Source organism: Elgaria multicarinata, chromosome 8 (genome assembly GCF_023053635.1).
Source record: "Elgaria multicarinata webbii isolate HBS135686 ecotype San Diego chromosome 8, rElgMul1.1.pri, whole genome shotgun sequence".
NCBI lineage: Eukaryota > Metazoa > Chordata > Lepidosauria > Squamata > Anguidae > Elgaria > Elgaria multicarinata.
Genome location: NC_086178.1, coordinates 58,202,759 through 58,219,199, shown reverse-complemented (window position 1 = coordinate 58,219,199; position 16,441 = coordinate 58,202,759). Strand labels below are relative to the sequence as shown.

Genomic DNA, 16,441 nt, shown 5'->3' with positions numbered 1-16,441 from the left:
AGAGGGCGATCTAAGACTATTTCAGGAAATTAAGGACACAGATCTTTCCTATTAATTACTGTTATTTGAATCACACTTTTTTGTTCAGTCACACATATGAGACTGAACCTGCACAGTTATAGCCCTTCCTCCTCTACACTTGTCCGGAAGCACAAGATAGTCTGTGGTTCTCATTTCGTTCCTTCACACCACTGAGAAGCTGTGACCTGAGTTGTACCCCGCCTCGATCCGGAGGGAGAGGCGAGTAACAAATAAATAAATAAAAATTATTATTATTATTATTATTATTATTATTATTATTATTATTATTATTATTATTATTTTAAAGACTGTTATATTCCCAACAAAGATGATGTTGGATGGAATGTAATTCAGACCAAAATAATAGGTAAGCAAACTGATTTTCATCATAACCTAAGTGCAATTCTACATATGGAAGACTAGCAAACTAGTTTAAAAGGAGGAGCCTGCCAGTTACACAAATGAAGAACTGCCCCTTTCTAGAGTTGCATCCGATTTTGCTGAACGATTGTAGTTTTACCCTAGATGACTTTGAAGAAGATGGAGGCAGACCATGCTGCCTGAAGTGTGAGTTAGACAGCAGCCTCATGAGAAAGCAACAAAAGGGTATCCTAGCTTTCACTGTGTGTGCTGCTACTGGGGACAAGGAAGACCATCAGTGCTTTAGTGTATACACAGCCCTCCCCAGCCTGGTGCTGTCTTCATGTTTTGGTCTAAAACTCCCTGCATTCCATGATGGCTGGTGCTAATGGGAGTTGGTCCAAAATATTTGGAGGTTGTGAGGTCGGGAAGGCTGGTCTACATAATCCAGAACAGGAGTGGGCGACTTCTGGGGGGTTGTTTTGCCCACTCAGATGGTCTGCACCCCTGCTGCCAAAATTTAGAGGCATGATGGCAGCAGCAAAAAAGAAGTTTTGGTTCTGGGGAGCACAGTTGTGCTTCCAAATAAGGTGTGCTTTCTCTGTGTGCCTTGTTTTCAAGCAAATACCTGCTTTTTCCCTGCTGCGGCAACAAGTTACGCTACAGCAGTGGGGGCAGGGGGGAGCAGTGGGCACTGCATGTGGCCTGCAGGCCATGTGTTTCCCACCCCAAATCTAGAAAGAGGCTGGCAAGAATCCAGCAGACCTTTTTGCTGTTGGCAAAACCTGTGGAACAGCTGGGAATTCTTCTGATAAATCCTGGTTCTCATTAAATCTGAGAATAAGGGCTTGACAAACCCACTGTGCAAAGAAGAACCTGTACAGAAGGATTGAACCAAACACATTTTCTTTTGACTTCCCATGTTTCTTTACTTGTTCATGTAGAATCTTGTCAATTGCTGATAGTAAACAACACTCTCTAGGCTACCTTACTGATTATAAGGTCTCTGAGTCAAACTCTCATGCAATGAGCATGCCAACTTATCACTGAAATCTGTTTGTTAGAGACATCTGTTCTAAATGGAATAACTGTGAGGCACTCAGATATACCTCTGATTTAGCCACCCCTTTGAGAGAAGTGCAGATGTCTTGGGGGATCCACAATCATGTCAATGGAGCACCAATGAGGGGATATGAACCACAAATGGAGCAGGCATGTCTGCAGCTTTGCATAAGTGGAGGATAGTTACACATACTTTGATATCCCTCTGCAGCAGGGATGGGCAACTTGTAAGCCAAAACATGGGAGAGGGGGACGACGACACATCTCCCCTCACTGCTCATCATTTCTGGCAAGAGGGAGATACAGTTGGGCATATATAATAATGCATGTTTTGGAGAAAGTAGATAGGAAGACACAATACTAGAATCTGGGATCATTCAGTGAAACGGAATGGTGGGAGATCCAGAACACAGTGTATAGGATAAAATTTGCTTCCACAGGATGCTGATGGCTGCCAACTTGGACAGCATTAAAAAGGATTAGCCAAATTCATGGCGGATAAGGCTATCAATGGCTACTAGTCATAGCTATGTACTACCTTCAGGATCAGAGGTACCTGGGTACCAATTGCTGGGAAACAGCAGCAGAAGAGTGCTGTTGCCCTCATGACCTTCTTGTAGGCCCCCCAATGACATCTGGTTGTCCACTGTAGTAAACAAGATGCTGGACTAGACAGGCCTTTGGTCTGACCCAGCACACCTTTTCTTACATTTGTGATCTCTGACATCTAGAACTTTACATGGGCAAAAGTCTTCAATGCCAAGTTACAACACTAGAGGACAACTGCCACCCCCTCTTGCAGACTGTGAAGTAGTGAGAATAACCCTTTGCCCTACTCACCAAGGGGAACTGATACTCTCATGATTGAACGTAAGTATTTCCAACTCCTGCAGGAGGAAGAGTTCTCAGTCATTTTTGCAATGGCACGCCCCCTGGCAAGGCAGATAAAGATGGCCTGGTAGAACTCTAGAAAACTAACTGTTTTAAACTGAATGCACTCAGTGATTCAAGCAATGTGTTTCAAATAATGGATTCCAAGTAATGGATTCCAATACCAGTAAGAAGCAAATCAGATGATGTCCAGAAGGGTGGTTGGCTAGGCTTTGTTTTCATATATAATCACTAGATCTGAGTGGGATGACCATTTTCATAGTCTTTTTGACAAGATTCAGCCATGTGATTTTCTAAGCACACTAAATAGTGATTGAGCCTGTCAGCACATGAGATCTGGCCTACAGTATGATGATTATGATTCAAACCACCCCCATGAGACACCTACACATGGCAGAACCTGATGGCTCTTCGGCTGATGCTAAGAACTACCTTTGAGAAGGGATTCTGCTGCTCATACTACCCCCAAACAATTATGAGTCACAAGAAGAAAGCAAGAAAGGGGAAATCAGTGAAGACTGGCTGTGTGTAATAGCTATACACATAAACTGCAGAGAACAAGGCTCCTCTTTATTAAAAGGACTTCCCCACCATTTTATGTGTGAAGCGTAAAAGGCCTTGAGATGAGGAGAGGATGAGCATATGCCTCCTATATACCAGTGCTTCCAGAAGGATCTAAACTGTAGTATTTAATTAGATGAGTAGGAAAGACATGCAAAAACATACAAAACACCAAATAATATTTATATAACTGGCACAGCGACAGGTCCTAAATTCACTTGCTTCCTTTCTTCTATAGGATTGCTAGCAGTCTGTAATTGGTCATGTATATGTTCTCCCTTGCCCACTGATAAGAGCACTCCATGCTCTGCAGTGCCTCTTTTATCTAACCCAGTCTTCCTCAACCTGGTGCCCTTCAGATTGAGGAGGGCACCAGTTGTAGTTTTGGACTACAACTTCCATCAGCCCCAGCCAGCACGGCCAATGGTTAGGAATTCTGGGAGTTGTAGTCCAAAACATCTGGAGTGCACTAGGTTGGAAAGCTGATCTAACTGGTTAATTATACTCCTGTCTGACCTGAATTTTAGTTATTAGGTATCCCCGACTTTGTCAGCCTTGTAATAGCCTGAATGACTTAAGTATCCAAAATATGCACTGTGTAATACTTGGTCAGCAGCCCAGAAATTCTGAACCAGCTCTACAGTATGCTGGTATGCATGGTACCCATCCTTGTATTACATTCTCCCTTTCTGATTTCTGCTTCTTTTAGATTCTGAGCCCTGTAGATAGGATTTATCTTTCTAAAATATATGTACCCTTTTAAAGTATTGTATAAATATTATGGTAGGAATATTAAAGTAGTCTTGCCTCTCATTATTCCCCTATGCAAAATTAAAGAGATTCATCCTCCCTCACCTCAGAATCCAAAGACAAAACTAAACTTACGGTGCTCTGTCATTGTTCAGCCCATTCTGTCTCTGACCATTAATTGGTGGCAGAACAGGCTTGCTGTTAATCTCAAGTCCCCTTCGCAGTGTCTCACGGATTTGCTCTGTATCTGAAATGACAGCAATTTAAAAAGAGTTCGGTTTAATCCAGATGATCCTCCAAATCATGTGCTGAAAGATCAGAAACCAACTGTGCACACCCCACTTCTCTCTGACCTATGCTATGTCTAAACCAGGCGGTGGAGCGTTGAGTACCCTCCATGGCCCCCAGGCGGGTCCCTTCTTGTATCCCCATTGGGAACATGCACATCATGGGAAGGAGTAGCCCAACTTGGACAGGGTTCGTAAAGTGGGCTCTTGCAAGCCCCATCTGTGTGACTTTCTCTGTGCTTCTCTCTCCATGGAGATTTTTTAAAAACGTGTCCGGAATGGGGCAGATGATGCCATGGGAAGGGACAGGTTTGGGGGTGAGCCTCCCCACTTGATGTCATCTGGCCCTCTGGTTTGGTCTGGGGAGGGTGGGTAATCTGACCCTCAGACCAAAAAGTGGTTGCCCTCCCCTTGTTTGGAAGACAGAAGTGAATTTTAGTGTATACAGAAATGTCACAGAAACCTGCTAGAGGACAACTTAAATTTAAGCAAGCTTCATTATTTTATGCCTGTTCAAAAGCAATGCCATAACTTATGGGGAGAATGACACCCTGATTCTCTATGCATCCAATTTTTGTGGTCAATGGGACAGTGTTATTTACAGAACAGCCCATATGAGGCGGAGACTCCTGCAGGAGGAAAGGGAGAAGGGATCCATCTTTGCCAATTTTCACCTTCCTCCTACAGTGCCACTTTCCATGCTATTCCAAAGGGTCCCAAAACCCTGCGTGGGGAAATTGCTGGAGTTTACCTCTCTGCTTTCCCTAGCAGGAGGAGACTCACCTACAGTTAGTCTGGCTCTAAGCCAATGTTTAATGTAAAGGTTATTCTTTTAACAAATTAGAATGTTATTTTTAAAACTTGTCTTTTTGGCTTTGGGTTCAACTTGATATAGCAAAATACTCAACTTCCACATGAAGAAATCTTGCTCATGAAAGACTACTATTAAACTGAATGAGGACCACATAAAACATCTAGTCAAAACTTCAACCTACTTTTTATTTTTTTAAAAAATCCTTTGCTAATGAGGAATAGAGCCTTAAAATGTGTTGGCAGCAATCACAAAACATGCTTCTTATAATTGTCAAACATTTTAAAGATTGTGACTCTGGATGAGAAGGAAAGATGGTGGTGATGACAGAGGAAAGCATTTCAAGTTGTAACTAAGTGTACATATTTGAAATTATTGGTGCCTGAGAATTAAAGTGGAAAAAATATTGTGATTATAAGAACACTCTTCTTAATCTCAGTTATCTTAATACAGTGTTTTATAGTCTATATGCATGTGGCATTTTATCACCCTAAAGCAGTGTTGGTTCTATTCATCATGGGTTACCTAACTCTTATGATCATAATAGGCCGCAGTACTCCAGTCTAAAAAGATCCCATGTTTTATTCTTTGAAAACTCTTGCTTATGGGTTTCATAATGTTTGGTGCTGTAATATGCCATCCAGATAGCTGCACTGAAGACCTTGCAGTGGAAAGGCAATGTATAAATGTTTAAACAAAACAAATAAACCAAATTATGCACAAAATGTTTGCCCAAGCACTGAAATGCATGTGGGGAAGGACTATTTTCTACTTTCAGTTTTATCAGGAATCATGATACAAGGTTCATAGTGAAAACTAGGATGTAATGCACTCCAAACCTAAAGTATTAATTTGACAACTTCACTTCTTGGGAAACTAGCTCTACTAACGTGAAAACTAAGTTGTGATATCCAGAAGACAACATTCTTGTGGGTTGGCCAGGTTTCTTCTTACCTTTCCCAGACAATCTTCGAGGATGTGTGCCAATGCAGATACTTCTACTGTCTTCATCATCCTCTGGTGGCCGGCTAAGGTCATCCCAGGCACATTTAGCGCTGACGCCACTCAGGTTTGAGCCATCTGTCTCAATCCCTTTATCAACTCTGTCCTGCTTAAAAAGATCCAAAACAGCCACGTCTTTAGAGACAATGCTCCCATATCTGCCACCACAGGAACTAGAGGAAATAGATGTCTGCAGTCTATTTTCCTTGAATCAATTAGCAGTCAACACCTGAGAAATGAAGGGTTGCAATACTTTCTTACATTGCACCAAAGGACATGACATATGAGAATTAGGCTGTAATCCTATCCCACTAAACACAGTAGGACCTACTTTCAAACAGACATGAATAGGATTGGATTGTTCGTCATTATTTACTGTATACTAGTTGAGGCACAGCTTTTAATTCAAAAGCTAATATCACCAAAAAGTGTTGAATCAAGAATTACCACCAGATGGTGCTGCTAAGCTAAATCTCAGGGTTTTTAATAAAAGGAAAAACAGCTGCAGCAGTTAAATGTAAAAAACAGGAAAGAAAGAACACTCATTGAGGTTTTCTTTTCATATACACACACACACACACACCTGCTTGGGACTTTATTTTTCTCTCCGTTAAACTCATGAAATATGCCTGGATGTTTGGTATGCTGCAGAAAGATTCACATACAGTGTTCCAGAACATTTAATGGTCATGTAGGCCAACTTCAGCAGGCTAGGCTTCTCTCATCACAACAGCAAAAAAACTACATATGCTAAACTTCTCCAGAACCGTTAAAGGCACAGACCTTATAAATTTGGTGAGCATATCGCAATGGGCAAATGATTTCTCCATTTATTTTGGAGAGGTTAGAATAGGCTTGAGGGTAGGGGAATGAATTCCCTGTGGCCCAGCTGCTCAATGTAAGCAGTTGCAATGTGTTCAGGAGCATTCAGTGAAATAATCACACTTCTAAATGGGGCCATCAGTGGTCTACAAGCATTGCCACTAGGCAGTGAGAACCCAAAAGGCCTGTTCAGACAACACACTAAGCCATGGTTAAGCTGCTAACCCTTTTGCAGCAAATGGTTAGTGAGCGTGTTTAAACTGTGGTTATGTAGCCATCATGATTAGGAATGGTTCACATGACATGCTAAGTCATAATGTTTAGCTCAAAATGCTTAGTGTGTTATCTGAACAGGGTCAAAAACTCCCAAAAACTGGCAGCTCTAGAGAGTGACCAACAAGTCTATCAGTTTTCTGACAACATTCAGGTATAAGGCATGACAAAGAATAACCTCCACTATCATAAAGGAACAACAGGCCATGTATTTAAACACATACTTGCAGGTGTGGATCTATTTCAAATATCGTCTCTCCCCGTCGCATGTCTGTTATTAACCATGGGCCTCCTGCTCTATAAGCACACAAAAGAAAAAAATGTTATTCCCACTGTTCAAGACTTCTAGGTTTCCAACGATTATGAAACAGGTGCAATAAGAAGAAATTTGGGGCTGTGGATAAATAATTAGAACTTCTGCCTGGGCATTGAAAATACTGGATTACATTTCTCAGCTATAGAGAAATGGACTAGTTACTACAAAGTGGTAAATCTGTACTATTTTCCCACTTATTATGGAGAAAAGTAATTGTGCCCGGCCACCATTGTTCCAGATGTTCATTTTACTCAAGTCTCACTTTGCAGATATTTAATGCCCCCCTCCCGCAGTCTCCATAAACAAAGCAAATTCAAAGGATAGTCTGATTGTAAATTCAAGGGATACTGTGACATCAGAATAAACTATGTCAATGTATGCAAGCATCCCTAGTTCCAATTTATTGTAACTGTGGAATCTCTGAACTTTAAATATATGATTGCATTTACCTTTATGAAGTATTATTTCTTAAATATATACATCACAGTTTCCAAGTCAGCTGGAGGTATTATACTTACACAGGAACAGTCCGAAGCAATTCTAATATACCCTGCCCATTCCATTGCTGTGCTGCATGAAGCTCCTCTGTGCATACCCCAACAATCTAAAGTACAAAAGGAGGGAGGTAGTAGACGTTTCTATCCATCAAGATAAAGTTCTTCACTGGAGTCTAAGTTCATAAAGGACCCTATTTTTTTTAGGAAAGCCTTCCACAACTGAGCACCCTCCAGATCTATTGTGACTACAACTCCCATCATTTCAGGAAGTGGGGATGCTTGGGATGATGGAAACTGCAGTCCAAAACATCTGGAGAGTGCCATTGTGAGGAGGGCTGCTTCAGATTATACTGAACTAAACAACTGTTTATGCAACAGATCAAACAATAAATAATATCAATCAATACTCCAGACCATGAGACTACACAAATTAAAAAATTAGTTCACTGCTCTTAAAGCTATTTCAGCCTATTGCTTATGTAGGGGGGAAGCCTGCATGAATATCTAAGGAGTTTTGGTGCTCAGTAAAATCCTTCTCTAGAGTAGGCATGCTGTAGAGATGAAGGGGTGGCTCATCTCATTAACTGTCAGATGCTCTGGGCTTCTGCACTCTCCACCGCCCACCTCCCATATGTAGTATTTCCCTGACTCTAATACTGGTTTGGGTTAAACAGAAGCTTGCCGTTTCATCTGAATTAGCAAACTATGTTTTGTCTTTCAAACCAGGATTGGAAACATTTGAAGGGCAAGCACAAACCATAGTTTGCTGGTTATCTATAGTTTACCTAAAACCAGGATTGGATACAGGGAACTGCAATACATTGGTGGGGGGAGAAAAGGGAAGAAGGACATGACCCCGAGGCTCCTGATTGCTGTTGATGTAATAGCAAACTATGGTTTGACAATATGCCTGAATCAGCTCTTGCCTTTAGTCCATTCCTGTCTTCTCTTTCACTTGCCAACTGCTTCTTCCATTCTGATGTTTCCTTTATGATTAGCACTAGCCTCCAAAACATGGATTTGAACATACAGTTTGAAATGGGTTTGCAGATCATGGTTTGGAGGTTAATATTAACCATAGCTTTCCTGACTAGGATGTCATGGTAAACTGTAGGGAAATGAGGCCCAGAAATGGAGGAAGGAACATGTAAGCCCATGGCATATTTATTTGACTTATACTCTCCCTTTACACACACATGCACAAACAAATGGTGCTCTAGAGTCCTTTACATTCAGGACTCTAGAATATTACTACCTAGTAAGATGAATAGGTACAAGGTCAAAGTTACACAAATCCTTCATGTTTATTTTGGAATGTTGAACTCCTCAACAGAATCACAGAGATGGAGCAACAATTTGCCACCTTGAATTTGACTCAGACTTTTAAATAGACACATTTTAATTGCTGCTTTATTATTATTATTACTCTTGGTTTTAGATAGTTGTACTGTGGATGATTTTATTAAGTTAACTGCCTTGATAGGGCTGAACAGCAGCCCTTAAAAGTGGCATATAAATACCCCAAAACACCAACCAAGATAAAAAATCTTTAAGCAGACAACAGAGACTAAACTAACCCTGAACAAATAGTACAACCCAGTTTGCACATTGCCAACAGCCTACAATTAACTGTGAGCTGATGAAAATGCAGTTGGACTAGGTATGCATGCTGGTTTCTGCATGGGTGCCCGCTTTCACTGCAATAATCAAACCAGGGACATCCAAACCTTGGACTATGGTTTCTTGGGGGACACTCGATCCTGCTGTATTTTCAACAACCTATTGTTTGGTAACTATGGGTTGTTGATGACATGTGAACTAGGTGTTCTTTTTCTGTACTGGTTGGCTAATACGTGGTCATTTTATGTAACAAGAACTGTGGTAGTTTCCCCCCCATAAGGTCTATGAACAAGCCACAATAGTAATAGTTTACATTCTCAAATTATCGGAAAATACACTTGAATGATATAGAAAGTGCTGTCCCGCATTGTTCTTTGAGTGCAGCCATGGACAGCTCTGAGGTTTCCTGAACAGTCTCACATCACCTGAACTATTTCCTTACAACATTTAAGGCAAGGGCTCACAGCACAGGTCATCAATCAAGGGAAAATAGGCCCTAGAAAGTAAAATCGAAGAAGCTGCACTCCCTGAATGATACAACCCTCCATGCAATTTAGTTGACAAGAACATGAAATATACAAAACCTCCACAATCCCAAATTTACTCAGGACTCTGGAAGGCTTTTTCTGGCTTCCACTGTGAGCTAAAATTAAATGTACAGCAGTATAACTTTAGATGTACATATGGAATTTGAATGAGACAACTGAATGACCTAAAATGCTACTATAACGCATGATGTACAATCTAGTTTTGCCTTTACTCATCACAAACTTGCACATGCCTTCAAGTACCCCTGTAGTTAAAACCATTCCATTCCACGGAAAACTCCAAGTATTTTTAAATATCTAAAAACACAGAATGTCATATTATGCCCAATGTTATTCCTTCAAGGAATAATATGAAGGATTAATAATATTATTCTTCGAAGGCAATGATCAGAAAAATTGGTTCTATTACCATACCTGAAGAAAAGAAACAATCCCAAATGGTGTCTGAACTGGCTGCATTTGTGGATCTTCAGTCAGGAGCATATGCTGGATCCTGGACTCACTGTTGTCCAATGGACTATGCCACGATACATGGTCACCACTACAAAATGTATTTTCTGTTGGGAATGAAGAGACGAGAACGACTACATATTTCAACCTTTCTATTAAAAAAAAAAAAGACAACAGCTAGAAGAATCAAGCAAATGATAAAGCCATAAAACGTCAAAACCAAAATTTACACACTTTTTTCTATTCTTGTTAGCCATCTGCAATGGTAACTAAGATGCAAGGAGAGCTGTCAGCTCTCCCCCGCCTCTGCATCAAAACAAATGGGACAGGACGCCAGGCAGAGGGCTACCATCCCTGGACCAGCCATGCTATCCCTCCACCTGGCATCCTGTCCCATTTTTTTCAAGGCAGAGGGAGCTGTCAGCATCAGCTCTCCCCCCACCCTTAGCATCAAAACTAATGGGAACCCTCACGCTGCAGATGAATAAGATCCCCGGACTGGGGATGGTTTTCATCTGCAGCTTGGGTGTTCTAAATGGAGCAGGGGGAAGTTTGCCCAATGGTATGTTTAATTGATCCAATAAATGCACAATTTTCAATACAAATGAGGGCATATTGTGTAGATCTATCATTTCAAGAAGTATTACAAGTAAGTGACCAAAACTATTCCTCTGATTGGTTAACAGGATAGGTGATTGAATCTAGCTTGCTTCTTGTGGTAACTCTAATCCTCCACCAGATGTCCTCACTGTTACTTATGGATAACTTTAGTTCTATTTTTGAAAGCTGCATTTTATTTTTTTAAATCAGCCTAGATGGAGTTCCAAAATTGTGTCATAGTACATCTAAATCAAGATTCGATACCTGTTCAAATAATTAGAACAAAGACTGATGGTTTGCCTGGTAGTGCTCACTCTTGTCCATGATCCCAACACCGAAAGTAGAATAGCAAAAATACAGAGTACATAGGTCTAGGAAGGCATTAAAAGAACTTAAAATTTCTACATCTTAGAGAAAACAACAACAACAAAAGTGCTTACAAGGGCTAGGGCATTTATCTATATTGTGCTGTGATTCACAGGGGTAAGAATAAAATAAAGACATTTGATTTCAATTCCCAGTATTTTCCAGGTCAGATAGACAACCACGCACATTTTGTTGATTAACTAAGGGTGCAATCCTATGCATGTTTAGACAGGAAAAAATGTCCTACAATTCCCAGCATTCTCCAGCCATCATGGCTGGCTGGGGCATGCTGGGAGTTGTAGGACTTTTTTTGTTTAGACATGCATAGGATTCTGCCCTAAATGTTTTAATGATGTAAGCCTCACAGTCACAGTTCTCCAAAATGAAACAAAGCCACAAAGAGCCTCATTCTTGAGGCTTGTCTTTCTGTCACAATATTCTGCATGTCAAATGCTAACTCAATTCTATGCTGATCGATCCCTGCGTTCTGCTGCCCAGACTTCTTCTCCTGGGAAATCCGAGCCATTTGGAACTGGTTTTCAAATGCTAATATCTCTGCTGGAAACCCACCTATTTGTGTCTATTCGGGTGGGGACTACTTAAAAAATGTCTCTTTTCCCCACACAAACCACAAAATTCACACTGACTGCTCAATTAAACTACAGAAAACCACCCATGTGAAAAATGATAGGAAGGCCAATTTAAATCCCTCAGCGCCAGTAAATCCAGTATTGAAGCTTGAAAGCCAGCCCTCGACTCACCATACAGTGGCATGCAAGATCAGCCTTTCTATGGAGGTTCCAACAATACTCAGAGTTACAATCAAGAGGACTCTTTACCACAAATCTCAGAGTCTAGTGACAAAACTCCAGGCATACATGGTATAAGGCTGGATTTTATCCTGGTATTGAAATAGCAACGGTTACTTGTTCATCTCCTTTTCCATAAATTCCAGCTAGTATTGCAACTCTAAAATTCAAGACAAAATTCTAACAACATTCTATACATATGAATAGGGGTGTGAAAAGTGTGGAGCAAACAAGGATACAGAACACAACAGGGGCACTGTCTATACAAAGTTTACCAGATTTTGCTTCAGCCAATTAAGGACATTTTGTAGTGGAGCAGGGTCAGGAGGAGGAGGCTAAGCTACGCTGTTGTGTACAGATTTCCTGTTACCACCAGGTTTAATCATGCCAGCCAACTTTTGAAGATCTAAAAGAGAGAGATTTAGCTCTTTCCTAGTCTACTCTTATTGTTGTCATCAATGCAACAGTAGTAACTACTATTACCAAGACCAAACACATAGGATAAATATCCCAGTTATTGATTAACATATAATGTTGCTAAATGTACTGGAAGCAAAAATATATCCAAGACGACAAGGGAGACCTAAGTTCAAATCCCCATTCAACCACCACAAAGGCCACTGAGTGACCTTGATCACCATCCCTCAGCCTAATCTATCTCACAGTTTTTGTGAGGTAAAATGGAGGGGCGGGAGGAGAACCCTGTACATCCCTTGAACTCTTTAGAGCAGAGCTTTCCAAACTGTGTGTCGCAACACGTTAGTGTGTCAGCTGCAGTGTGTAGGTGTGTAACGTGAACGTAACGAGAAACCTCTGAGTCTATGTGAAATAAGCATTACCAACTTGCATGCATTTTTACGCAGCAAGGGTGCCGATTAGTATGGTGCACTAGTATATTCCCCTTCCGTCGTATCTGTGTATGCACACCACAGTCGAGGGATCATACAGGTACTGTCAGGTCGAAACAGCTGATCCAGCGTCACTTCCGATGACGCAGCTGCATCTGAAGTGACGCATTCGAGAAATTCCATGGGTCCGGTTTTTTGATAGAACACGTCTCAACCGCCGCTCGATCGCAGCTCGACAAAATTGGTTCAATGTGAAAAGTCTTGGAAATGTATGTTATTATCTTGCAAATCATATATTTTAAAAAATATAAATGAAAGGTTTTCATGAGATATGTTGTGTCCCCATACACTTCATTATTACAATTTATGTATGTGTCCGTATCCCTTATAAGGGGTTAGTTTAACCTCCGGGTTGCTAGTAAAACTGAATTACTGTGTCGCGAAATGATGCATGTCTAAAAAGTGTGTCGCCAACATGAAAAGTATGGAAAGCTCTGCTTTAGAGGAAGGGTGGGATTAAACGTGGTAAGAAAACAGTGGGTTGTATCCAAAGTTAGTTCTACTTAAAGCAGACCCATTACCCATTGAAATGAATGGGATACTGGCTGCAACCCAGTATATTGAAGTTTAATTCTACTTCAATTCTAAGATGTTACAACATTCAAGTAATTATATAATTTGCAAGGTCTTAAAGATATTTAGCAGCTCATGCTCAGTCAAATATCTTCATTATCTTAATGCAGATTTTCTGAAAATTTCAGGTTAAGACCTACCTTCTGAACTTATTCTGCATTATTGCCCCACTGAGCTCACACCCATATTTCGTTCCACAGGTGAGCATGTAGAGATTCTCCTGTGAAGTTGCAGGCAACCTGGTGCTGCATACAAGGATTTGTAGGTTGGGATGCTAATCTGACATTAGCATGAGAAAAGGAACATGATAAGACATCTCTAATCATGTCCTAAAACCATACATAGGGTGCCAATATTTAACTCAGGTTTTAAGCCTGCGCATGGTCTGTACTTCAGATTGCAACTGGAGACTCACATGATTTAAATGCTGCTCCATACAAAAGATTTCTCACGAAGCTAGTTTTCTATGACATGGGCTGCATGAACACTACAGTTGACCATGGTTTATTTAAACCACTGTGGATTGTGGTAAATGCTGGCAGCCAATTTTGAATATTCAACCTCCGGAGGGGTGTTGTCATAGTTTGCCATCTCATTTAACAAATTCACAGACATTTGGAATATTCAACCTCGGGCGGGAAGTTGTCATAATTTGCCATTTCATCTGAACCTCAGCAGGCAGAGATTGTTTAAGGATTAAATGACAAACCATGGCAATCCCACCCACCGTAAGTTGAATATTCAAAATGGACACAAGCATGCACCACATCCTACCGTGGCTTAAATAAGCCATAGTGGGCTGTGGTGTTTATGGAAAACAGCCCACTGTGTAGAAAAGCTCATGTGGTGGAATGGAATATTTCACCATTTGAACTCCCAACAGCAGACAATGGTATAGGTTTAACGCCTCTTTGAAAACTAGGCCTCAGCCAATGCTCTCCTAACAACAAAGTATGTGGCAACCTTCTCCAGTGTTCCCAGTATATTTATGTAGAGAATGTTGGCATGCCATACTGACTCAAGCAGAAAGTGTAACATCTTTTGGATTTTATTTTCCATGTACACCCATTTACGAAAGTTAAAAGTCAGAGACTATCAAAATATTATTTTTCACTGGGAACACCAACATTTACACATTTCCTAAGAGCAAGAACATGTAACTAAGATATATATCAAGCATTAAAACTGCAATCATGATTTCTTATTTATAAAATACCTAAAGGTTACTGTACAATAAGTCTTTTAAAAACACCCCACAATTCCTTGTCTGCAGGCTCACAACGTGAAATTGACGAACACAATAGGAAGGATAGGGGAGTTGACAGGGACAAGGAATCAGCAGCAACAGAAGCTTACTTTCTCCCTTTGCCATTTCTATAGGAATACAGCTGCCTGCTAATGTGCAGCTGGAGCTGAAAAAGCCATAGACAAATGCACCCATTCTACACTGTTATTTTGGCTAGCGGTAGCTGGCACCACTACCCATTAACCCAAGTACTTTCCTTTTAATTCCCTTCCTTCATTCCATCTTCCTATATTTCACATTCTGTCTTCTATGTCTAGATTCAGATGAAACGACTACCCATGGTGCAAGTCTCAGGATCTCATGCTTCTCCATCCTTTATGTATGAGGGGAAGAAACATTAAAAATTCTTATCACAGTTTGTAACAAACTGCAGGATTCTTGTTATGTCTAAATATATGAAAGAAATGGGAGTTTTCTATATTCACACAAATTGGGACACCTGTAGTTTGTTTTAAACGGCAGCTAGAAGCTTTAAAATTTCCTCCCCTCACACATAAAAGAAGGAAAGAAGCTGAAGGGATATGCACAAGCCTTCCTCTCTCATTCATGTGTATGGGGAAGAATTGTTAAAGTTTCCAACTACAAACCGCAGGCTTCCCAGTCCATCTGAATGTGAAAAACTATTGATTTTTTACACAGTTGGACGAAATGGGAATACTGCAATTTATTACAAACAGTACCAAAAGTGTTAACGCTTCCTCCCTTCACACACAAAGAAGGGAGAAGATCTGCACAAGCCTGAGGCTTACACATACTCCTTCTCATAAGGAAAAAACATAGTTTGTTATTACGTCTCAATTGGGCATTATCTGTTTGTAGAAAGTTGCCAGCCTCTGGGCTACACATGGACCCCAGGCATTCTTAAGAAATAAAAATGATGAGTGGTTGAAGCCCAGCACTTGGAGGGACTAGACTGGCTGGCAAGAGGACTATATCTGTGTGGTGTGTTTTGCCTTTTGAGTGGTAGTGGTATTAGCTTATTTATCTTGGTGTAGTGTGTTTTGCCTGGGATTGATTGCATGTGTGTATTTGTGTGGTGAATGTCTTGTTTGGGTATGAGATGGGCGTTAGTGTGGTGTGTGTTTTACCTCTGTTTGTGTGGCTGTATAGTGTAGGTAGGTGCCTTGCTGAGTGTATGAGCTCAGACTCTACTTCTGCTTTGTACTTAGGTTCTTGAAGTTACTTTTTTGTTTAGCCTCACCAGTTTGCCTTTTGAAAAAATGGTGATCTGTTTCTAGCTGCATCCGCAATGACAGCCATTTTTGGAGAGTGCCCACAACTCTCTCTCAAAATTCCAAATGAGCTTACCAACCCCCCAAAATTAGGAACCTCTTTCTTAGTGAAAGAGTCTATAGATTTCCGAGCATTCAAAAGATGCACATTTTCAGCAGGCATAAGGCAGATAGCTAGTACAAAAGCTTTAGGAATGTTACTAATGCTGCAATCCTATTCCTACTTCTCTGGAAATAAACTCAACTGAACTCAATGGGACTTACTTATGAGTAGGCAAGTATAGGTTTGTACTGTAAAAGTTTGCTGGTTAGCAAGTGCATCTATCACAGGCAGTTTACAGCTATTGCAGAGATAAAGTTGGTCATCCTTGTTCGA

At 40.7% G+C, this 16,441-nt stretch overlaps 1 protein-coding gene across 4 annotated transcripts in view; it reads right to left on the bottom strand.

Annotated features, from left to right (window-relative positions):
- The window catches only part of SUFU (SUFU negative regulator of hedgehog signaling), an 86,722-nt gene that overhangs the window by 46,512 nt on the left and 23,769 nt on the right, over nucleotides 1–16,441 (bottom strand). For 3 of the 4 annotated variants that reach the window (XM_063132567.1, XM_063132570.1, XM_063132569.1), the window contains 5 exons: nucleotides 10,236–10,378; nucleotides 7,675–7,760; nucleotides 7,065–7,137; nucleotides 5,698–5,854; nucleotides 3,781–3,892 (listed from right to left, as the gene is read on the bottom strand). In XM_063132567.1, the coding sequence (XP_062988637.1) occupies nucleotides 3,781–3,892; nucleotides 5,698–5,854; nucleotides 7,065–7,137; nucleotides 7,675–7,760; nucleotides 10,236–10,378 (571 nt within the window). The remainder of the gene's footprint in view (nucleotides 1–3,780; nucleotides 3,893–5,697; nucleotides 5,855–7,064; nucleotides 7,138–7,674; nucleotides 7,761–10,235; nucleotides 10,379–16,441) is intronic. The other variant, XM_063132568.1, reaches the window with a different exon arrangement.